Raw genomic sequence first — 26,618 nt, 5'->3', positions numbered from 1 at the left:
TTAACTGCCATGTACTAACCAACGCCTCTCTCCCACAACATCACTATAGACGCTGATCCGGAAATGACATTTGGTTTCACGCAACCAGGTAAGCAGGCTATTACATCTAATTCTGCCAATCTACCCCGGTGTCCATTTAGCTGTCCAGGATGCTTTGTTATTATTTTTGGCAGAGAAGCCAAAGGATACCCATTCTTTGCCCATTCTTATTTAAACCATTGTCTTCAGTTGCAGCTACCAATACGTCAGATTATTATTGAGCTGGATAGGCCTTTACACACTTGTGTATTTAGGATCGGTGCAGCCTCAATGGGTTCCAACAACAACGTACCTATCCATATCATAAAAAGGTTAGGCAGATGTAATTCTTCCAGTTTTCCATTTACGTACCCAAGCCATAACTCAGATGCATTTTGATGAAGCATTTACTATTTGATGTACTGTGTGTTTGGGGGGGGGGGTGGTAAAGCCCTTTTCTAGGCTTACCAGGTATGTTGCTTTTGGCACACTTTGGACCAAGTTCTCCCATATCTCTATGTCCTCTCCTCTCATTCCTACCTGATTGCCCCTATCACAGATAATGTGAATGGAAAGGAGACAGGTTTAGATACACCGTAAGATAATGTTTTATGTAGAAACATTATATCTAGCTGTATAAAGGGTAGGGGATTCAATATTTTAATAAAATTGCAAGATTTAACAAAATAGGAACTGCTATTCCTTTAAACATATATATAAACATATATCAGCCCTTCTGAACTATGACACATCCCTCTAACATTCAATGTACTGTAAATGGCGAGCAACCTTTCCTCTGGGTATTACTGTACTTATCATCTACCAGGTAAATTGGCAGCTACCAATATCATTATTATTTTAATGAAATTATTTAAATCTGAACAAATACATTGAAAAGAGTTGTCCCTATCTCTAATGGAGTAAAAAGAGCCCCATGTGTTATAGGGACCATCATATATTTCCATGCATAAGACTCTATTTTCAGTATATATTAATTTTACATATACTAGAACTTTCTAGTACACTGATCAACTGTCTCCAGACTTTCTTTTTATTACTTATAAAAACATTTAAAATGAAAATTATTCCATCCCACTTCATTGACCTTGAAAAGTCTTGGCACAAATTAAAATTCAATAACAAAAAAAAAAATGAGAAATTCAGAGAAACAAAACCCCAGCAAAAGTACTATTCTTATCTCTTAATTGAATTTATCAAAACGGCGGGGCTCACACAGAATTTTTTTCCCTGAAATTATGCTCTAATTATTTTTGCAGTTAAAGAAGTCCTGGCAGAATTGTATTTTTCAGTTTTTTTTCTTTATGGGGAAAGAACAGTCAAAAGACATCCAACAAGAGAACACTTGAACTAAAATTGGGAAAGGTTGAATAGAATTGTACGTTATCTTGACTGGTTACAATCCACTTTTATCATGCTTTATTTTGCTGATAACTGAAAGTTTAATTAGAAGATTTTACCCTATTGGTCATTTATGGGTTATTCTTTCCCAGTTGCTGTGTGATATTAAGTCTTGTTTTTTTGTTACTACTGAAAAACTGGCAGGATAATTAATTTTTCAGTAAAAGCCGGGTTATTTTTTAACTTCCACTATGAAACATCTTCCACTTTTGTAAATGTCAAAAATGTCAGAATGTATAAATGGAAACTAGCTTTCTTCATTCCTATTAAAACTGCATGACCTCTTCAACTGTCTCATTTAGCAAAAGAATAACGCTGTAACCTAGAAATACAGAGCACATGCCTCTTACTGTAAAAAGAACATCACATGTGATTCACTGAGAAGTAACGCGTGCACTTGTGATCTTAATAATATTTTAATGACAATTCATAAAATTTTGCATTATATTCTTTGTTACAGGTGAGTACCGACTGTAAAGAGAATGTTTCACTTTAAGAATGCACTGATGCTGAAACATTGTAAATAACATCTTAAAAAAAACAATATTTAAAAAAAATACATAATAATTATAATAATTTTAAATGATTTTCGGGCAGTGCGAGTTTTGGAGACTGTTAGGGAAAAATGCTAATATTGAAAGGTTATCATCTTATAGATATTTGTGTACCCAAAAATTAAACATATATACTGTATTTCCCCATGCATAAGACGCACCTTTTTTCTAAAAATTTGGGGTGCATCTTATACAGTGGTTATAGATTTATTTATTTTTTCTGCTTACCTCTGTGTTGCTCAGCAGCGTCTCTTGTTCCGTCGAGGAGACACAGGAATCCAGTGGAGTCACGTGAATGTACATCACATGACTCCGCTCCGTTCCTTAGTAACTTTTTATGCAATTAAGAATAGCATGGAACAATGCGTATTTTATTGGTTTTGCACATTTCAATTTATACATCAACTACTGTATGGGTTCATTTTCAACCTTTTAGGGCTGTAGAACACAGTGATAGACTCACAACCCGCAAACATTCTGAGCTCCTGCAATAGGAGCGCTTCAGGGAAGAAAGAGGGACAGATGGATTTGAGTATGAAAGAAGGACACTTAAGTCTGCCCAATGAAATCCGAAATTTATTTCTTGGCAATGTGTATAATAGTTGCTAAGAATTATTAGCAAAATGAACATCTTCCTTTTACATCAAGTGAATTTTTGCACTCAGTGGAGGAAGAGGCTAGTTGCATCGATCAAAGGAAACAAATCATCTTAACATCATCTTAAAACTGTCAAACAGTAGAGAGGCCATCACCTAAAATATGCAGTATATAACAATAATGTAAGCCAGTGTTTAAGCACTCAATAAATGTAGTTCATTAAGGTGAGACGGTGCTGGTTGTAACACTCTTGCATTCACATTGTAATAGAAGCTATTGAGTTTTGGACGCAATTGGATGGCACAGACTTAAAGATCCTCAAGCACCACTTTCCTCTGAAAAAAACGATGTATTGTCGAGATTTCTTTGCTAAGTTGTGAAGTGATTTATTCACAAGGTATTCAGCTCATCTGCTGTCTTACAATGGAGGTATCTCCTGTCACTAAGCAAATCTTGTGGCATTATGCAGCCAATAAAGATGTGGCTGGAATGGTTTAAACTGGGGTAACAGGCATGCTACTAATACTGTGATCAATGCATACACAGGGATTAATTACCCTGGGGTCCTTTTTATTTCTGTCATTTATCACGAGAGTTATTTGATATAAGTTGGAACACTGTTACAGAAATTGAGGTTGCAGAGAGAAGGTCTCTTAAATTTCAACTGTATTCTAGTTCATGGAGCATATTGCAAAAAAAATGATTCCAAACATCGGTGAGTAGCCCCTTGCTAGGTAAAGTAATGTGTCCAACAGCGTCACACACTCACCCAAGAAACTGCTCCAGCAGCAGATCAGCCGCCACCAACTGCATATCCCCATCCAAATGCTAAGTGAGCATAAAAATGTACATATCCAGCCGTCTGCCCCACATACGCCATTATGCCAGTTTGGCCCTATTACCATGAAATAACCTCTAGGATATTTAGATGGATTTTATGCAGCAAGACCTGAACCCATTCTGTCAGCCTGGACATGTGTAATCACATATTTAATTTTAAAACTCAAATTATGAGCCTACATTGGAAGGTCCCATAGTATTCTATCAGGAGCACTCCCTCTTCAGGGTGAGTGGATTCCTGAAGGGGCCGGGCTAAAACGTTTTTTAGTGGGTGGGGAATGGGTGTGGCTAAACACCCTTCTCCTGCCCAGAGAAAGAAGAAACTGACCAGGAGACCCTGGGACGTGAGGCTTCACCTGGAGACTCTGGGTCAAACCGGGAGGATGAGTTCTGGGTATGAGTATAAGACAGGCTGCTCGTGCAGTGTGATTATAACCTAGCGAAGGCTATCCATTATTCCTTTTATAGCTGACATGAATTTGTGTATGCAATTGCTTATTGTTCACCTAGCCATTTGTGGGTTTTTTCATTCATTTCAGTATTTAAATGCTGTTGCTTTCTAGATGTTTTGTGGCGGATGTTATTTTTCATGTATATGTCTCCTGCAGATGTACTTTGTGTAGAAATGCAACTATCCGGGTAATGAATGTTCCTGTAAATGAATTATTTTCAGCCAACTCTAACATTATTGGCAGGAGCAAGCACCTTTTTTTTACATAATAAACCATGCGGAAAAGCAATATGGTCGAACAATGCTGATTATGCATGTCATCCAGACAACGCTGACTCTGTCAATTCAATTAAAATGTCAATATACTTCTTTCGTACTCACAGTAACAAACCACATATATCTTTTATAGCATTAATGCTAACTCGATAAAGCAATTTATAATTTTGACACGCAACATAAATACGTTAACGGTATGTATTACAATTTCAATTATCAGGTGTCTGTTGTTTGCAAGCAGTTAAGTCAACATCATAAAATGTAATAAACATACACAGAAGTGTATTATTTTAAACCAAGTCAATATCCTACTCTAATATTAGCCATTCATATATGGTCAGGAGTATGGACTCTAATTGGTTGCCTCTGTTAACCAGTGGCCCCAGAACGGGTTGACATGTTACTCCCCAGCACATGCACAGAACTGCCCCTGCTAAATCTGGTACGTGTTACTGAGTATCGGATTCCCTTTAGTGAATTTATACAACACGGCAGGCAACAGGGGACAGCACTGTGTGTTGGTCAACAACATGTAAGAATTATATGTGTCCCTCTGATTCAAGAACTTGTGTGAGTTTTATTAACACAAAGACCCTGCACAGTAACTTAGTATAAAACATATACTCCCTGCACCTCGGCTTTCAGGAGCTGAACTCATCCGCTGCTTCCTACCGGGCACATGCACTATACTCCATCGCTCCATCGCTGGCTCACAAAAGCCCCTTGCAGATATGCAGAAATCGCACTTATTGATTTTAATGTGTGCGCTTTCCTGACATTGATTGGTTGCTTCCACACAGCCAAAAGTAGCCCAAAAACCAGTTTGCAGATGGGGTGGTACATTGTAAAATGGAGCTGCGGCTTCTTCTAAACGTTCATTTAAGTGTCATAAGTGTTCCACTGTTTGTTGTATTATATTAATCATTTTCTGCATTAAGAATGTATGTAGCAGTCTTAAATAACTGTCTCCATTACAATAAAATCCCAAAATAGCCAATGCACAAAAAGCGATCAAACCACATGCAGCACTGAATGACTGCCTACCGAGATATTTACGCACCTGCTTTGCCAGTGGGCGCAAACACTCAATGCTTGCCTAATCATCAAAAGACAAATTGCTCTCTGGTTAGGTACCCCTGCAGTCTGCTACTTCCCAACGGGCTGATCTGTTTACACTGCATTTTAATCTCCATACACTAGACTTGTGATTTTGTATTCAGCAAATGACAATATCCGAAAACGGAGTTATTATTAATAACAATTACCTCTCACTTCAACGAAATTTTAACTAAACGCCCAAATCCTCCTAGAAATACCTTAACTTTCTTAATGACCATAACAACAGATTCTCCACCTGAATTTTATTTTTCATTGATTGATTTATTGATAGAAATTGTTGTGTTTTTTTTTACCCTATTAATGTGTACAGTGTGACAGCAAGGGGGTAATGTAGAACCAAGGAAGACCCCAATATCTGATTCTCGTCAAATGGCAATGGTATTTTGTAGAAAATAGTGGCTGTACACAAGCATGTTCGTTTCTGCTCATACAGAATGTGTCCAGCAAGTTATTTTGGAAAGAAATGCTTTAATATACACAAATATTATTAAGAAGCTAAGTTTAAAAAGTATTCTAATGATAGATCGATAGATAGATAGATAGATAGATAGATAGATAGATAGATAGATAGATAGATAGATAAATGATAATGCAAAAGCAGAATTTTTCAATCTGCTAGAGAAGAAAATAACATAATTATTTCTTGATTTCAGCTCATTAGCAGTATACTTTCCATATGTTCATTGTGAACCGGGACATTTGTACCGTAATGAAAAGGCAAGTTGAAAACAGAAGATTTACGCATTCTGTTTTCACCATGTTATTTAAATGCATTTATTTTCATAAGTGCTTTTCTTCATTTTGTCTCCTTTTTTTCCTTTTCGCTCTTGTTGGTAATGATGATTACAGCAATAGGTAGAGGGTGCCATGGAGGAATATGCTTAATAAAGGAGAAGAACCACTGGAGTTTTTGAGTAATAGGATCATCGAAACATTAGCAAGAACAATGCCATTTAGCAGAGGACTACAAGGCGCATTTATTGGCAAACCAGACAGAAGTTACAAAACCTGAAGCAGCGAGGAGAGGGACAGAAGATGGATTAAATTATCGTTACAATGAGGGCAAAGTAAGTAGTGAGGTACTTACTTACATGTGGCTGCAATCAGCTACAACTTGCAACCAAGTATCTGCAGGTACTGAATCATTCAGCTCAATGTCCAGCGGAAAGCTTTTTGCGTAAAGCTGCTCCTAAGGAAGCTCTTCCAATAGTTCCAATCAGCATCATCTCGTTTCTCATTATAGTCCTGGCATCTCCCCACGGCACTTATGTATCATCTTCCTGACCTCCAAACCTAATAGCCTCTCTTCTAATCTCCAATCTAATCCACGATACACATGCAACCCTATATTTTCTGTTTCATTCTCATCAATCTTAAAAACATTTGTCACAGATCTTACTCCTAACACCGTCCGGTTGTGCCAACAAGCTAAAGACAAATCAACTTTGGTCTCCAATATATAAATGACATTCCTTTGTTAAAATCCTAGTAATATTTTTTTTTCCTCTACTGTTTTCGTTGCTAGCTTTCTAATACGTTTTGGCCGATGAACTGCATGGTCTCATCACCAAACTTTAGACTGTTTTATTTAACATTAAGTTATATTAAGGCATTACTTTTTAGTTATGTAAACAAGAATTTTTTTGGGTGGGGGGGATTACTGCTTTTTTACTCAGCCTACTGTAGGACATTTATTTTCATGTAACCCAATATACTGTATGCTGCTTTAGTAAATTAAAAAGTCAAATCATTATCCAATCATTCATTTACTTTGTTGTGCATGGCAGCCCATTACAGCCAGAAGGAGATCTGTCTGTCCGCTTTGCATAGAAGTGGGCACAGAACATAAGCTGGACTTGTTCTCCTTTGGACTATGCTCTGTGGTCACTATGCAGCTGTCACGGTCATTTTAGATTCAAGCACTTCTCCAAACGGTTACTCTTTCACACGTCTGCAGCTGTGTGATTAATGCAGGTGCTAATTAACAAAACCAGCAAACCAAGAACAATGTCCGTTACTTCCCAAGGCAAATTAATATTCTACTGCATTTTGCCAGCACTTGGGAGAGGCAGCTACTAACCCTAATCTGTATTCTAGGCAAATTCACTTCACACACATGTATCTCCTTTCAGTCCTCTCTTCAGTGGTGCTGCAAGTAATAATAAAATAATAATAATAATAAGTGCCTGTAGGCACTCTCCATCAAAATCACAGGATTTGCGTGGTTCTTTAAAATAACCCATTTCCACGTTTCTGGTCGCTGAGTTTCATTTGAACAGAATTCTCTCGATGGTAACTTCCATTCTTCCATTCTTCAAGGTCTACCAAAGGCTGGGATTTAACAATGTACCCTCTGTAGCAGAACTAGGTTAATTAATGCATTAATTCCCCAGCCTAATTAAAGGGATATTACAGTGTCCCAGGCAGTATATTTAACAAAGAATGCATATTAAAATGCTTTATAAATACTTTAATATGCATTCTTCAAACCCCAAAGAGGAAACCAAAACTCACCTTCAGAGGAAGCTACAGCAGAATACCTCCTCTGTAGTCTGATTGGTTGCTTGAAGGAGCCAATCTGTGGCAGGAAAGCTTTGCCACTGAAATCATGTGCACATGGGTCTCGTTAGGACCCCTTAGAAAATATAGATATAGGCAATATGTCATTATTTATCTCTTAGACTTCCGGTAAAATGAAACTTTTCAAAAGAAAGCAAGTAAAAGCCTAGACATTTTCATTAGAACTACATACATAATTTGTGCTCATTTAGGAAAACTCTCGCAAATGTATTTTATGCGGGTGCATATGAATGGCAAACACATCTTCAGGATCCAAAGAATGGACACATTATACACTGTAGAAGGAGGTGAACGTCAACATAAAATACACAGAAGAGGGGAAGCAGAAGAGGAGAGGCGTGCAAGGAGGATAAGCCTAGCAGCAGCATTTAGGACCTACTGCAGAGAAGAGATTTCAGACAGGGGAATGTCATGAAGGGAAATAAGGGAATGAACCGGTGTTTTTGTGGATTCTTGGGTGAGGAATGGGCAGATGCGAGAGATGTTTTTAGGTGCAAGTGGCAGGATCTGGCAAAGGACTGAATGTGAGGGATGAAGGAGAGGTTTGAGTCAAGAATGACCCCAAGGCATTCTACTAATTGGGAAGATGCTATAGGTACATATCTTAACCTACAGTAGAAGGAGAAGACCTCAAGGATGTTCTGAGTTAGAGTATGTAGCTCCCTCCCAGATATAGGCTACCCCTAATCCACATGCATGTCACATGATCTATGTACATATGCCAGCTACCAGAACACATATGCATGTGAAAAAATAATACCTGGAATTTAATTATATGTCACCCCAGGCATATCCTACACTTTGTACAGAGTTGTTGGGTTTGTAAATATGCCCCGGGGCTCCAGGTACTCTTAGCGCTGAATACACATAGTTTTAATGCATAAAACCTCTGTATTTAAGTTCCAGCACTAGCAGTCTAACTGCTTAGCAAGACTTCTATACAATGAGAATGTCAGCTCGGTGCACTTTTGAGTCAGGGATGAGGTCTAGTTACAAATGTTCCATTTGTCTCATTAGACAGTCCAGTTGAGTTGCTTGAGGCAACATGAGTAAGCTGGCTGGAAATGATCAATTCTATTTGTGATACCACTTTCCTGGCCTACACTCGTTTATCCACGGTAACCCAATTTAAACCAGGTTAGCAGCTGAGTTGAACAAACTTGAGTAAATAATCTTGGCCCCTCTATTGGAGGATTGTTATTCCAGAATGAGGCTAAACTCAATAGACCAGTTCATTAAAGTTGAACCCAGTCACATTGCTGGAAAACACTCGGGATGTACGTAAAGTGACGCTGGAGTATGTAAAGTGAGACTGGAGGGATAAAATAACACAAATAACTCCTTATATGCAGGAATTCACAACCCTACACCTTATAGCCGAAGTAACATTGGATTCCTAACACTATGATAAATATTTTGTGACATATGTTTTCATTGGCTATGCAAGCAAAGACTCCCCAGAAAACACGCAAAATGGGTGACTGAAGCAAAAATAAAATCCCTTATTAAAGATTTGCTTTATTTACTTATTCAGTAAGGAACACAAAGCATAGCCTGACTATAATATATGGTCATTTAAATTTAGGAGCTCTGCTCTTTTTGGCGATGAGGAAAAAGCCCGAGGCTTGAAAGCTTTAACATCCTAATAAAGTTTACTAAGCGAGTGTTCTAGCAGATATGCCTGAGTGGAATTTTGCAAATGCCATCCCATTTCCCTTGGTCCTTGCTGAGGAAAACCATTTGCCAATAAGAAATTTAATTTAGTGGAAAATAACATCTGGCTGGATTCTTCTCACATCAAATTAGAGGGCACAGTATGTGTAAGTTTACTTTCAGTAGAGTAAGAGGAAATCTAGAATAAGCCTCACTTTAGTAAATCTCCGAGGTGGTAATGTGCATTCTAACTGCTGGGAATCTCCTGGTTACCTCTTTCTTTGGACAGCGGAGAGGTTTTTGGCCCTCTCCCAGCCTACTTAAGACTACCTGGTGCTAGCCTGTCCCTGACTCGACAGGCCCTGTCCCACCCCCACCAGAAGAGCTTCAGGTAGCCTACCGCGGAAACTGCCCAGGTATGCAGGTCACCTATGATCGGTCTTGGGTAGGCAGGAAATTTTCACACACAGATCAGATTTCTTTGTATGACTTCTAGCAAAAGTGGCAGATAGACCTTTAAAGGCGCTTTTCTAATAGTCTGCAGAACACAGCAGTTTTAGAGTGAATTCTAACATTATACTCCATTACTGTTACATGCCCAGAAAAATGTCAAATTGTTGTCCATTTCTATTTGCACTGGGAATGCTAACTTTAGATGACATTAGGTAAGGGTTTTGATACTGTAGATCGTTCCCATAAGAACATCTGGATCTCTAAAACATTTAATCTACATGGAACACCATTAAAACATTATATCACATCAAGACATTGGGAAAACTCAATGATTATGCTTTTAGAGCATCTAACTGTACTGTATTTTACTACTGCAGAGTGATAAGACTTATTGGCAGACATTTGGTAATTGCTATTGAAAGTGATTGTTAGACAAGTAAATCGTAAAATAATATTTCTTCCTGTGTACTAGAAAATATTTAAAGGGAACACCATTTTATTTTCCTGTTAATGATTTTATCATACAATGATTTATTCTACAAGTCATATGCGTCTCTCATTGGGCATGGTGTGGAAGATGTTCTTCAGGCTTTCATGAAACGTACCTTGAAATATAGCAGCATTCTGTATGATCAGAAATTTGAGTTTGGCACTGGCACTCTGGATGAGTTGCTCCAAGTTTAAACGAGATGCAACCTGATACCTCTCTTCCATTTTCCTGGAGCAGCAGGTAGAGGTTTTAGTGACACAGACTTGTAGATCAGTTCCTGGAAAGTATGAAAACAAAAGGCTGTTAAGATATTTTAATAGTTGTCACTTGTGCAGCCGAGTGTGATTTTGGGGTCTACAGACTGTGAGAGTTGTGCATACCACGGGTCTCCTTTTGTATTTTTTTTTTGGCTGTTGCTCCCTACTTGTTTTACTAAAAGTATGAGAATAAGATCAAATTGAACGTTTCTAGTAACATACATGATAAAAATATATATATTATAAAGAGCAGTAGGGCAGGCTATTATGTAGCTGTGTGTTTTGGGTTGAGTTGAAGGTGAGTCCAGATGTGGATTATTTGGTATGTGATATATTATGATATAATATGATATTAAGAGGTAACATAAATTGCTTTTGCTGGCAGATGCTGCTTAGTGAGGAGAAAAACGCTAGGATTTCATGCATAGATGACATTAACAGGTAGATCTTTATGAAAATAAAGATCATTATTTATTAAATTATAAAGGTGCCCATATTATCGGCATTCCAGCACAGAATATTGAGAGGGAATGGGGTCACGCAGAGCCATATCTCGAAAAGTCTACAGCATGTTAAAGCTGTATTATCCTTAGAAAGAGTTCTTCATTCAGATGTTTTTGCTTAATTATCTCCTCTGGTTGACTTTATACTCTAAATATGTTTATCACACACATTGGCTACTTCTGTTAACTATTTCACAACAATTACGCATTTAACACAAAAAAAGAACAAAAGAAAACAGTGGGAGACGCTTTGCCTGTAGGATGAAAATTGTGAAAACAGTATGATCACAAAAGAAATTAGATAAGCATCGTAAAAATGTGCCTGAAGTATTTTATCACCATGGTAACATTAGAAGTTCAATAATTATTTTAAGTGTTTAAAGGGACACAAAAGCAAAGTCAACCATAAAACACCCAGTTGTACAAAATGAAATGGTTTAAATAAATGCTGTTAATTTCTGCGTGTTTTTTATTTTTTAATTAAATGGAACAAATGTTTTGCTACCTACCCTTACATGCCAACGCATGTTCTTTCTCTAGGGGAATCATTCAGAACCCCATAAAATGCACTTAGTCCCTGAAGTACAACAGAGATATTAGTGTATACTCCATGTGTATCCAGTATCCATCCAGTAGGTCAATGGGTATGCCGGTTATCTCACGGGAGGACCTCCAAAACATACACGCAACTACCACAATGATTCTGTATAGAGTGACTTTGAGGTTTATTCACTAAAGGGAGAGTTTCTTGGACAGTTGTGGTTTTAACTCCCTGGCTTCACTATTCATTATAGAGGGCCAACGCTGGCAAGTTTCAATGGGTGAGGAGACTTTGGAGAAATCTCGTTGATTTAATTACATGTTACGCAGGACTGCTCAAGATCTTCCTGCTGCAAAAGCTTAGTTGTGTTGGTCAATCATAATATACAGAGATGTCAAGAACTCATTTCTCCTGCAAACACTCCTGACAACTCTCATCCTGCTCTACACCGTGGCACCACAAGAGCTGACACTTTTATCATCACTATGGCTGACACAAGAGCCATATATCAGGTCTGGTTTTTGAAGAAGACACCGTTAAGGCATTGTGTACATTATCGGAAACTTGGCAAACTGGAGTTATTAATCACTAACTGGAAAAATTCAATTCTATTTAGCAGCCAGAAGAAAAAGGTTATTTATCCACTAAGTGATACATTCTGGGTTTTGATTAATTGTCACATGCAGGTGGAACAAGCCATCTACTTCATGTACCCACAATCAGTACTTTTTATATAAAATATACAAATATTTGTATATTGGACAGGGCAGATCCAACAAATAACATTAAGGAGCTTAGTGGTACTTGTACTGTGCTGATCTATGTGCTAGGATGTGTAAGATTAAGTGCCAGCTCTTGTGGTGCAGTAATGTTGAGGTAAGTACACTTGGCTATACAAGCCTGTTCTTTTGAGGGTGCTTTGAGATGGGATTTAAAAAACTGAGAATATTTGTCCAATCATTTCAAAATAATTGATACATCTGCAGGCGAGATTGCATTTTATATGTAATTTCAAAATATCACATTTAATTCTCTGACTGGGGCGAATGAAGATGTCCAAACATCACCTGGCTCATTAAAAAATGTTCAAAATGTAATTAGACAAAATTGAGCAATTTGTGAATCTTTTCTCATACAGGCAATGTATTAGGATTGCTCTCAACATTATTTCATTGCCTAAAGCTATGTGTCCTTATTTTTTACATTACATTTTGTTTTGCTGAGTTCCAGCAGATTCACTAGGATTTTTACATTAGATGGGAGTGAGCATTAACAATAACATTAAAATTTACAATATACAAAATTAACACAAACATGTTCTGGTACAGAAGGAGAAGTGGGTCCTGTACTTGCAAGCTTGCGATCTATTAAATAAAATTAAAAAAGGCCAGGTGAACCACAATATTGGGGTATAAACCTAGCAACGCACTTAATTATCTGTGATGTTAAAATGCTGTTGCGGGACCTTAACAGAGCTGTGCATAAACAAATGAAAGGTAAATTTCCTCCACAACAATGCGAGAGACTGATAAAGTCACACAGAAAATACATACAAGTTATTGAATCATAAGGTGTACTTAGTTTTTCGCACATGGCTTCTCCATTTTGGCTTTATTTTTCTTGAACAAATGATTATATGGTGTAATATACCATGTGATGTTGTTCATCCGAGGTTGTATTTACCTAATTTTTAAACCTGCTAATGAACAGATGATTGTTATTACGTCCTAATATGTAACACCATAGAATTTAAAGAGGGTGTACTTTCTTTTTCATACGACTGTATGTCAGGGTCTAGAAGAACTCATGAAAAAAAAAATACAAATATAGTGTAGCAAGTCCACATAAAGGGTCTGTCTTCTTACTAGTTAGATTTATATACTTTATGTGTCTTTATTACACTATGTTTGTATTTTTGTTTGTGGTTTTCATAAGTTCTTCCAGACCCTGAGCTATATTTTTATATTTTCTATTTTTATTATTTTTGAGTGCACAGACACTATTTTGCATTGTACAATCTACTAGAAAGAGTGCATGTAGCATGACGGCTGATTGTATAGGCTTCTTATAAATGAGATAACTACTGCACAGGGAATAATATTTTTCATCATGAAAGCATTCATACAAATATATAATAGGTATGCGGTTAGACTTTGATTATAAGAATCTACTGAAAAGGAGAGAATACATTTATTAACTGACTACGCATTGATGTGAATATCTTAAGAGGTTTTTCTTTTCTAGGATTCTAAAGCTGGCTTTACATTTACTTTTAAGAAAATATAAACTTAAAGGACTTTAGTCAGAATCAAAGAACATCCTAGGAAAATCCTAATTGTGTCCGCTGTCAAATTGAAAAGAAGATTACAACCTGTTAATCCACATAACCTAATAGCGCATGATATAAAACATGCCATGGGGACAATGAGCATATGTGTGTGTGGGGGGGTAATGCTTAAATATTTTTGTTAAGTTATTAAAGTGTTTCTTGCTTTCTTTCATGGTCACAATAAGTGATGTCATTAATGTCCATCCTTTACACAGCTTCAAACACACAGGCAGCAGAACCACTCTCGAAATGTCTTATATTAATGCGATGATCTATGGCTTTTGTCAAAAGACTGGAAGATGCTGAGAAATGTAATTACTGCACACACTCATCCCAGATGTGCTGTTTGTCACATCATTATGATAAAATTAATGGTTTCATGTATACCATAGTGATTCATTTTGCGTTTTATTGGAAACAGTAAATTTATTACTTGTAATCACAGATATATATATATTATTTATTTAATGTCACCATTCACCTAGGCTTTAATAAACTGTAGCTATGCTGTAAGTATTAATGGGTAGGGTATTTTTTACGGGCAGCCAGAAGCCAACTGATGAACAGGACAAGCTGTGCAAGAGCCAAGCCAGACCCCAAGGCTTCGCTCGGAGATCCATGCAGGAGCTGAGTTAAATGCGCAGGTAGCCGGAGGAAAATCGTGTTAAGAGTCTAAACGATCGGAGGGGTTTGAGCCGGCTCACCCTGCTATTACATCCAGTGAGTGCTCTGCCAACAATACATCCCAATGATTTGTACGGCCAAGGAAAGACACACTGGGTCATATTTACTAAAAGCTGTTATTAACTTTCGTCTCATCTTAAAGTAACGTTACTTTGTCTCCCTCTGATCCTTCGTTACGTTTGGAATGTTATGTATTCCCCTTCATGTTATTAACTCTGAGGGTCTGGACTTTGGCGAGGTTGCCAGCGCCTTGAAAAACTGATAATGGGACATAAAATACCAAGATGCTCTAGAACAGTAACGTGATAATGTATAGATATGTAGATTTAGGTGTATGGGATTCGTAACCCAATCTATGGAAAGGTAAGAAAGGAAGGGGAAAACAAAAAGCTAGACACATAATACATAATACAGTTTTATTTTCTAGTACCAAGAAGCCAGAACTGTATACATACCGGTATATTTCTTCATTTACAATATGGTGACAATAAGTGACAAGTGTGAAGGTCAGTCCCACACAGTTCTATGGTCAGCTAATGCTGTCTTTGAATTTAGCTTCAATCTTCTGACCCACAAGTTACAGGGGGGTGGCGGGGCAGGAAAAAGGAACACACTATAGAAGCCCATCTGCATGAAAACCACAGAATCCCATTCCAGCACCCCCACAAAAACCACCAACATTCCATCAGAGACTTGCCACGTCCCTATGTACACTGTACGGAATGAGGATTTAAAAAGGGGGACATCTGGGTCTTTTTCTACCACATATCACAACTCCCAGTACCCCTAGTCCTTCCTGTGCATAATTTCTCTCCCAATACATTTTTTCAGGGGCATAGCTGGGGGTCAGGACTCTCACTTTTTTTTCGCCTTTCACGTCTAAAATCCCTACATACATCCTCTAAAAAGAGTGGATAAGAGCCTCATATATTGTTAAGTTTGATTTTTATATCAAAGATATTTGTTCTTTTAGTCCTGAGTTGGCTTCCTGAAGTGCTGACCCCAATGCGATAAATCCAGTTTTATTTATTATTTTACTACAGCATCCGTACCGCACTGCACACAGTTTGTTCCCAAACCCATTTTAGATAAAGCCCTACCAATTGCCTACCCTGCGCAGAAGTCTGGGCCCCTGGATGACTACCTATTATTGAATGGGTTAAAAGAGTACAAAGTGTTAATTGCAGGTAACTCCCTGCAGTAAATCTGATACGCTCCAGACAGAGAATTCCATTCTAAAGCTTAAAAGAAATCTTTTCCAGACATCTCTGAAGACTTTGAAAAGCAAAATGCACCATTTAATCCGGGAAGTGAAGCGGCAGCTCTTAACAAACTATTTTTAACCAGCATTTAGCTTTTGGATTATTTTTGGATTATTTTGGGGCATCATTCCCAGATCGAAGCATTTCCCTCTGTGACCGACTCACCTTTTTACCCCTTTAAGTGCTCGGGGGGTACGCACTGGGCACCCTTGCGGCACTCACAGGGTCACCGTTAGTTTATGATTTAGCATTTTCTCCTAACGAACCAAGAATAGAACACCCTGCGTTTCACCCCGTGTTTCACCATGCACACACTGAAATATTCATTGTAACACCCTTTTAGACAGTCATAAAATATGATTTAGGCTTCATTAATAGATTATGCCGTGTACAACATGACAAGGATGCCCCGTGACACTCCGAGGTGAAATAAAGGTTTCGGCTTATGATGCTGTGGAGAAAGCGGTCCAGTTATGACACTTTGCACGGCAAAGAAAGGCTTATATGCATTGAAGTTAACCATGGAGTCAGAGTCAAGTTGATACCTTTATTGGGTAACTAAGTAGATTTGGAACGCAAGCTTTCAAGGCCTCTTGGGTCTCTTCCTCAGGCATTTTATGCAAAAACATAGAACTTAACCATCTGAAACATTCATCTGAGGAACGCAGTAAATATTGCAGCTTGCTCAATGAGTCGTGATTGCACTAGGGCTACTCTCCTGGTGGTCCTAGGGGGTAAGGACTAGGCAGACGTTTGGAGACGAAGAGGAATACAAAACGGTTTCAGAGTAAATACCAGCTCTTTAAATTGTTAAAAGCAGGGCTTTCTGCCAGCCCCGGCATGTGGAAATGAGGCAGTGAGACCTCTCTAGGTATCTGCTCTGTAGCTGGATCATGAAAGCACTGAACTTCTGACCTACTCACTGATTCTAATCTTTCTCAAGAAAAAAATCATGTTTTAGTTCCCCTGTGCACAAAAATGTGATCGGCTAAGGATTTTACAAAGAATGCACGATAAGCACTGCGTGGTCCCATATTTACAAAAAGCACGTGTCTTAACCCAATATAAACCTCCAAATTGAAACCAGATGGCTTGAAAAGATGTCCCACACGGGGCTGGGTAGACACATGGGCAGAACATATTTTCCTTTTTGATCCAGTTACAAAGAGGGTTTTGTTTAATATACATCGGTGGTGAGTTACAGTGGGATGAAGAATGACCTTCTCTTACACCAGACAGGAGCCTCCTCATATTACCATACACTCCCTGGATGTACCATATTACCCCCCCCCCCATATAAACATTCACTCCCTGGATGTACCATATTACCCCCCATATTACTATTTATTCCCGAGACGTACCATATAACCCCCGTATTGCCAGTTACTCCCAAAATGTACCATATTACCCCCCATATTACCATTTATTCCCGAGACGTACCATATTACCCCCATGTCATCAGTTACTCCCTAGATGTACCATATTACCCCCATATTACCATATACACCCGAGGTGTACCATATTACTCCCATGTTATCAGTTACTCCCTAGATGTACCATATTACTCCCATATTACCCCCATATCATCATTTACTCCCTAGATGTACCATATTACCCCCCATATTACCATTTATTCCTAAAATGTACCATATTACCCCCATATTATCATTTATTCCCGAGACGTACCATATTACCCCCCCATATTACCATTTAATCCCTAGATGTACCACATCATCATTCACTCCCTAGATGCACCATATTACCCCCCATTCACTCCCTAGATGTAAATGGCCTCATTAGGAGGATATACGGAGCGCAGCACTCCCTAATCCTCTCTTATCGCATGAAAGGGAGAATTATCCGCCTGCAGAAGCTGCACTCCCTGCCACAGAAGACATGTTTAGGGAGCTCATTTTGGTGATTCATAGCTTTTTAACCCAAACCTGACACTAATTATTTTGGAATAATAGTTAAAGAGGCAGTACGTCGATATTCATTTCATGCACACAGGAGAGATTTTTGGGGCCTGAATGAATGTCTTCCTCGCTGATTTCCTTGAGGCGAGGGCACTGATTTGTACGATAACGCTCGTAGAAGATCGTCGCGTCCTTCCACATGTGGGGCCTTGAATACGCCTATAATGTGTGATTCATGAAACCGTCAGATGTTTTTGCTTTAGGGCACGCCGAAGGCTGAGTATAAAAACTGATTCTTGAGCAAAGCTTAAAAAGGTGCCTTATTGCCATAGCAACCAATGGAGTCATTCAGATTTTTTGGAATAAAAATCCATTTATCGCTATGGTGACAAGATCACTTTTGCAACTATACCCCATTAAAAACTGACCTTAATTCTAAAATTAAATGTTTATACGATTCCAACAAGTGAAAAGCAGAAATATAAGTTTTATGTGGTGGAACGAAAATAAATGAGCTTCTAATAATGGAACTTTTATCAGAAATAAATGGTTTTGTCTGAATTATAAGTTCATGTTTTTCACATTCGATATAACTTATTCAATACAATAAGTTATTGGGAATTTTTATAATGTATTTTACTGGTAAATTTCTTTAATGGCATTTGGCGTAAAAAAAATGCATTTAAAATCTAATTTACCTTTAGCCTTAACAGGATTTCAGGGGGCGGAATTTTCAATCAGGAAACTGACCAATGAAACAGAGACGCTTGGTCACCTGACACCAAAATTAGTTTTTATACATAACCCCACTGGGTTTTATGTATTTAGCTCTTTTCTGATGCCAGTTTTTATATCCTCTCCACCTTACCTTCACTATGGAGTTATTATAGAGGGGAAAGCAAGTGAAAATCCTTCTTATATATAGCGGACATAAAAACAAAAAATAAATAAGATTTTAATTTACTAATGAATTTCTGAACATGAATAGTACACGAATAGGGAAGATAAATGTAATAAAATGAAAATGGAGTTCAGCTTCAAAATAACATTATATGTGAAATCTGAGTTAGTCATGCGACTACCAAGAGAGAAATGTGCTTAGAATCTATAAGACACGTTGCCAAGCGTGTATCACATGGGCCTGCCGAGAAAAAGAGATCCTGAAGGATCTCTGATATCTATAAGAAACATCACATGTAAAATGCTACGGGTGTCAATCATTCTTAAATGACACACCGTCCGTGACCTTGACTGGACCGAGTTCCTCGCCCCTGGCCATGCTGTACAATCAGCGTAACATGTTATGGGGATTTCCCTGGGGAGGTCGTTTAAGAATGGATAGCAAGCTACAAGTGACATGCCACCGTGTCATTACCACAGACAATGGCAGTCACAACCCTATTAACCAGTGCTGTCTATTTTCTGCTTGCCACGAGTGTTCTACTCATGTGTCAGCCATTCTTTCTGTACTGTTACATGTCACATTACAAATTCATTAGAAATAGTTCTGTTGGAATAAACCTAACTTGTCTATTTCTGTCCATAAGTATATTTGCCCAACGGGAAAAAAGGATGTGAAGTCCTAAAGAGCAAAGCCCGTGGATCACCTGGTCGACTCGAATACTTATCATGTCTTTTCTCCATCGCAGAACAGGTTGTTGCTCAGACATGACCTCTTTGCCCACCATGAGCCAGAAGGAAAGGAATAAGACAGATTTTATCCTAAACTCTTCTGGCTTTAATGCTGGGAACTATGGATCTGAAATACATACGGCCGGCCCACCCACAGAGATACGGTTGGGTCCTCATAAGCATTAAACATGGTAATTTGTGTGTTTCTTCTCCACCACAAGTTCTTGTTATCATCGAAGGGTCGCAAACGTCCAGCCACTAAGATTTTATTAGACCTAGGAAATATTTCTTACACACATGTACTAATTCAATTTACATACATCAGTTCCAATAGATCCAGGTATTATGTGATTATGAAGCTGTTGTTGAACTATAAGTCCTATCATCCACACAGGCAAAGAATGATGGCACGGTGTACGTGATGCACCCAAGATCTAACTTAAGCACCAAACCAAGTAACAAATGAAATTGCATTAATTAATGTGTTTTGCCCATTAGCAGCTGTGTTTATTGGGCTTCCTTGGACAGTTTGTATGTAATATGCTTAGAAAACACTATGATTGGTTAAAATTAAGGTGCAAAGAAGACAATTACCAATGTGTTAATGTAATTTACATTTGAATGCACAGGCTGTGAAATAAGTAGAGAAATATTACCAATGCTGGACAAATAAGAGATGTTCACTGCATAAAAAAAACTAATAGAAAGATAGAAATCTGGATATATTATTATATGCCTGGAGCCAGAGTTGACATGATGAAACTTTAATAAGGGACGCTTACAGGAAACGCATTTAATAAAATACACACCTGCTTGTATGTCTTTTTTAAATAAGTAATGATTAGGGCTACAATGATGCAAATATTTACAGGAAAAACGGCACAGCCCATAGACAGAGAGCTTTGGGAACTGACAATTTACCTCCTTAAATGATGTCATCAAAGCATAAAGTTCATTGCTTTGCCCCTCAAAAAATCTATTTTCTATTTACATAAACACTAATTTAATATTTTAAAGTTATCTACATTTGATGCTTTTATAGTTTTTCCCCTGTACTCTGGATCAGATAGCAAAAAAAGTTCTGCTTTGGAACTAAATCTGTTCTACAGAAGTTTTATACTGAAATACACTATTTTAGATTATAATACTAAAGGTTTCTAATAGCTTCGTAATAAGGAAAAGCTCAAAAGACTACAATCTCCAATCGCTTTTCTGGAGTAATTCTGGAACGGTTAAAAAGTTGTTTTGTAGGGATTTCTGCATCTAAGACCATCGTCTGCCCCTATGTCATTGACCACAGACCTGGTGTTATTTACTTTTGATCCATAACTATAGTGTAATTTACGCCTCTGTTTGGCCATGACAGGGTTGAGCTACGCCATGTGAGGAGATCCTGAAAACGTGTGCAATTTAAGGAATGCCATACTGACCCCCTATCTAGAGATACAGCAATATGTAGCCGCATATCAGTAACAATTCTAATAAAACCATAAAAAGTTAAGATATGGTGTCTGTAACAAACACCCCAGACATTTAGAATGCTCACGTTGCCATAGATCTCTTGTTCACGTCCTCCACCCCTGCCAGGTACCAGATGACTTCTACACATTGGGGCATTTTGGGGGGTGACAGCTGCGCCCCCCCCCCCCAAGTCCTGGCACCCCAGGCAGCTGTCCCACTTGCCCAGCACTAAGAATGGCCCAGGTATGGATATACATATCAGGGTTCTGTTTAATTATCTCAACTACAGTCACCCCCCCAAAAGCAAGTATCTAGCACAAAACTCATTTTTCCACATTTTATAGCCAATTTACACATCATTTTACGGGTTCCGTTATACTTACTGCATATTGTTAAATGACTACATGGCATGAACTAGTTTGCATTTGGAACAATATACATTACAATAGCCAGGCAATATACATTACAATATACATTACTGCTGGCAATAAATATATTCATCATTACTTATTTACACATCTTAAAAGAGATATGCAGGGACATCCAGGGAGGATATTGCAAGTGGATTATGAAAAAGAAACCAAAACATTTCTAATTTCTGACACAGGCTTTTTTTAATATTATACAATACGAAAAAATAGAAAAACAGAAATAATTATTCTTTGTTACGTTAAACTTTGTATTTTTCCAGATTTTGAATAATCTTGCATAGAAATATTTGCATATAAATATTTAGTGATTTTTCTCCAGTTTTTGCTCTTGCTTACACATACTTTTTTTCATAAAGTACATTATTTAGACATAAAATATAATGTCTAAAAACAATCTGTTGCAAATCTACTATGTTCAGCAAATATTACTTGGTCAATATAAAAAATGTACAGGGCAATGTGGTTCAGGTGAGTACCATTCTAACTAGAGCGCCTTTTATTCTAGGTCTTACAGACACGAACAGTCATGAATGATGGTAAAGTCAGGACTGTCATCCACATTATATATTGTTATAAATTAAAAGTGATGATCAGATTCTTCAGAAATCACAAAATATGATTCAAGTCACTAATATTAATAAGTCATGATATAATGACATATAATACATATACATATAATGTATAGTAGAAGTCTGTGGTCTTGTCCAGATTTATATCCAAGGGGCAATCCTTACCTGGCACAGGTGACTCTGGGACCCATCTCACCCCAGGCTGCAGGGAGTAGAAACTGGCTCGGACTTCTTTGCAACTCAGCTGCCCCTTGGCAGCACATGCAGCCACCCATGCCATCAGGAGCACAGCTGTGCAGGACTCCCAGGGTGCCATGTGGTCAGTCTGTGTCTACAGGGGTACCCAGCCAAATGTGACTTCCAGATCTCAATGCATGCCAGGTACCACCCAGGGAGCAGGACTGTAATACAAGGAGCACAAGATAGCCCAGTGTCCAGGCTGCAGGGATGGGGGTCCTAACAGCATGGGAAGCTTGTGTGCAACAGAGAAAGCTGACAGCAGGTCCCATACACAATAAGGGCAACAGAAGCTGCTCCCACTCCTGCCCTAGGTGAAGGCAGCGCAGGCACTGACATGCTCTTCTCACATAGCGCACTGCTTTCTATGGTACGGGACATGCGCTACCTAGTGGTCATTTTACAAATAGCATCTCGAGTGCCCATTGTGTGATCGCTGTACATATTTGGATCCAGAAATATCCCTCTTTGGAAATGATGATTTATTTATGCATACCATCTGTATCTGTAATTTTACATGCAGTGTGCACTAATATTTTTTTTTGTGTGCAAGTTGCTTAGGGTAAGAAATACTCTTCTACGATGATTTTTATTAACCTAGCTAGAATATGTAATTTTTAGTATTTCTACCCATTTAAACTGTTATAGCACACATAATAATGGGCACATTGATCACATTTTAACAATTTAGGTCAGTTTAGTAAAATTTGTAAGTAAGAGTTTCTTTCTACTGCACCATATCATAGAAACACAGAATTTGACACCCGATAAGGAACATTCGGTGCATCTTGTGTGACTGTTTTTTTCAAGTGTTAAAGACTGAAACCTTTATCTGTCCTGGTCTTGTTTTAAATTGAGGCGCCTTATGCCTATCCCATGCACATTTTCATTTACTAACCTATACCAATGCTGCTGGGGTGCTGTTCCACTTATCTACCACTCTCAGTAAAGTAGAGAATACACTTAGTGCTCAAAAGCCTCTCCGCAGTTTGTAACTCATTCTTAATATAGACCTTGCTACTGTGTCTCATGCGAACATAACTAAGAACAAGCCATTGATCGCTGGTTCATTTAAGGGTCTTGGAGCATACTTAGATGTAGCGTAGCCCAATTGTTCCACACTCACATAATGCAGGTCATAACTTTCCCATGTTAGGCACAAATTGAATTAAAAAGGAACAAGCCCCAAATGCACCATAACCCATAGAACAAGCTACAAAGTTTCACTAGTGTTCAGTTGACGAGCTCAGCCTCATAGCTGTTATATCTAGCTTCGTTTTTACCTAATTGTCATCAAATTGCATTTAGGCTTCATGTTTTGGTTTGCGTTTGCATAATACTTAACTCCTCCATTGTCTAACTTGGGACATCAGCTGCCTTTCTATTAGACTTGGGCACCAGGGGGCTCTTCGTGTTCGTCTTCATGCTCGTCTTCGGGGGAAAAAAAATCTTCGTATTCCGCGAATATTCGCCCGTTCCTGTCTTCTCTTCGGGCGAATATTCGTTTTTTCTTCGTTTTTTCCGGTTAAGGGGTTAATACGGGGTTAACGCAGCTCTGGCGCCAGTACTTTAAATGTGTGTATCAGCAACTCCATTGGTCGCCAGCAGGGGGCCTCCTGCTGTCGACCAATGATCACAGTACCATATATAGCTAATATATTCTCGGGCAGAATATTCTGCTACTCAGTGTAAAACCAACAGAGGGCAGCATTCTGTCCGATGCTATATTAGCCATATGTGGCAGTGTGTTAATTTTCATTTATTAATTATTTAAATAAAATATATTTCCATGATCCGCTGGTCTCCCCACTGCAACAGTTAAATGTCCGCACTCACGGACATTAATTTTGTCGAATTTACAAACTCTTTTTTTCTATTTATTTTGGGTTTTTTTGTATTAAACTGTTAGACGAAAGGATCATGGGAATAAATGCAAATGAGCACACGGCCCCATATGGCTTATATATCTTTGGACAGAATGCTGCCCTCTGTTGGTTTTACATTAAGTAGCATATGTTTGAAATCCAAAGTTATTCTGCTACTCAACGTAAAACCAACAGAGGGCAGCATTCTGTCCGAAGATATATTAGCCATATGTGGCAGTGTGTTCATTTTCATTTATTAATTATTTAAATAAAATATATTTCCATGATCCGCTGGTCTCCCCGCTGCAACAGTTAAATGTCCGCACTCGCGGACATTAATTTTGTCGAACTTCCAAACTCTTTTTTTCTATTTATTTAGGGGTTTTTTTGTATTAAACTGTTAGACTATGGCTAATATATCTTTGGACAGAATGCTGCCCTCTGTTGGTTTTACGTCGAGTAGCAGAATAACTTTGGATTTCAAACATATGCTACTTAATGTAAAACCAACAGAGGGCAGCATTCTGTCCAAAGATATATAAGCCATATGGGGCCGTGTGCTCATTTGCATTTATTCCCATGATCCTTTCGTCTAACAGTTTAATACAAAAAAAACCCAAAATAAATAGAAAAAAAGAGTTTGGAAGTTCGACAAAATTAATGTCTGCGAGTGCGGACATTTAACTGTTGCAGCGGGGAGACCAGCGGATCATGGGGATATATTTTATTTAAATAATTAATAAATGAAAATGAACACACTGCCACATATGGCTAATATATCTTCGGACAGAATGCTGCCCTCTGTTTGTTTTACGTTGAGTAGCAGAATAACTTTGGATTTCAAGCATATGCTACTTAATGTAAAACCAACAGAGGGCAGCATTCTGTCCGAAGTTATAGTAAGCTATTTATACTAAGTTAAATGTCCGTACCGGCGACTTTGTTGGTCGCTGGCACTGACATTTAACTGACACAGTGGGCAGACCACTGGTGTCCCTGCTGTGTCAGTTAAATGTCCGTACCAGTGACTTTGTTGGTCACTGGCACGGACTTTTAAGTTAACTGGTGCAGCAGGGTCCCAGGTTGCTTTTTTTTTCTGCCTAGCAACTAGTGGTAAGGGGCCGTGCGAGTGAGCCTATTGGTCGCTTGCACAGCCCTTTACCCTACAGATTTCTGCTCCCATTATCCAACGCAGCATTGCAGGGGTTAACGGGAGCGGAAATCAGGAATTAAAAAGGCTGTGCAAGTGAGCCTATTGGTCACCTGCAGGGTCTTCCTCTGGCATCAACCAATTGTTTGATGCCAGAGGAAGACCCTGCAGGTGACCAATAGGCTCACTCACACTGCCCTGTAACCCCTGACGACGAACCTTCTGATTTCCACTTCAGTCAACTCCCGCGATGCTGTGAAGATAAGGTAAATTAGATGGGGGAGGGACCGGGTAGATTAGTAGACGAAGGCGAAGATTCTTCGTGTGTGAGTCTTCGTCTTCGCCTACGTTTTACCTGCACTGTCTTCTCTTCTTCATGTCTTCGGAACGAACACGAAAACGCACTCTTCGTGTTCGTTTTCATGTTCGCCCGAAGACGAATGCACAAGTCTACTTTCTATTGCTTCTGAGGGTGAGAAGTGGCACAACAACTTTTGTATATATATATATATATAAACCCATGGGATTCCATATAAATTACGCCCCAGAGTGTTTTCACATAGATGGCCATACTTGCCCGTCAGTTACATGTCTCAGTTCACCATGTAATAAAAATCACATTGACGATAGGAGCCCTGAAGTCTCTGTGCAGACTGACAAGGTTAATTAAAGCTCTTCGAATCTCAGTAGTGCTCGAAGGCATGGTTAATATACATATTTTACAGCATTTTAATGTTACTCCTCATCCTTCCTCATGTTTTTTTAAAAAAATCTTGCAATCCATTTTTAGTACATGTCACATCCCAAGGTCTCATTGCGTCAAATGCCAAAAGCACCATTCACCCCGTGGCATTTCACGCATCTTTCCATCTCTCCCCGAAAATACTTGTGTCTGTCTATACTCTGCAATCCTCTCACATGTTTCATTACGGGCCGTCTCCTTTGATGTCTAGTAGACACTGTGTTTACCTTCTCTTTCATCTGTTCTAAGCTATAATTTTCACGTCTTGAAAGTCTTTTGTGGATGCCTCTCCTAATATTCTAGTTTCTTCCATCGGTAATAAACACATTGCCTGCGGAATAAATATACCATTTAATATTTTTTTATTTAAAAAAAAAACCAGAAAACTTATCTGTTATGGAATTTGTGCTTATGTCCAAATATACAACCACCACTAAAATTAACTAATGTTATTAACTAGACTATTTCATTATTGCCTGCCTGGAAATAGAAATTAATGAATGAGACTCTACTACAACTAAAAGGTGCAGCTGAACAAAGTGTGGGGGAAGCGTCCACCTTAAGGCAGGGTTAATGCTATCACTATTTG

General features: G+C 38.4%; 1 protein-coding gene across 1 annotated transcript in view; it reads right to left on the bottom strand.

Moving 5' to 3' along the window:
- Window positions 1-22,351, bottom strand: part of LOC149298214 (glypican-3-like) — a 133,849-nt gene extending 111,498 nt beyond the window's left edge. The window contains exons 1-2 of the mRNA XM_089487665.1: window positions 22,201-22,351; window positions 10,566-10,727 (exon numbers count right to left, since the gene is read on the bottom strand). Of these exons, the coding sequence (XP_089343791.1) occupies window positions 10,566-10,727; window positions 22,201-22,351 (313 nt within the window). The remainder of the gene's footprint in view (window positions 1-10,565; window positions 10,728-22,200) is intronic.
- Between the last annotated feature and the right edge of the window lie 4,267 nt (window positions 22,352-26,618).

This window comes from Sceloporus occidentalis, unplaced genomic scaffold (genome assembly GCF_023333645.1).
Source record: "Sceloporus occidentalis isolate IW3139 unplaced genomic scaffold, rSceOcc1.0.p SCAF_34, whole genome shotgun sequence".
Classification (NCBI taxonomy): domain Eukaryota; kingdom Metazoa; phylum Chordata; class Lepidosauria; order Squamata; family Phrynosomatidae; genus Sceloporus; species Sceloporus occidentalis.
Note: the sequence above shows the minus strand (reverse complement) of the source record. Positions and strands in the feature narration are given on the sequence as shown.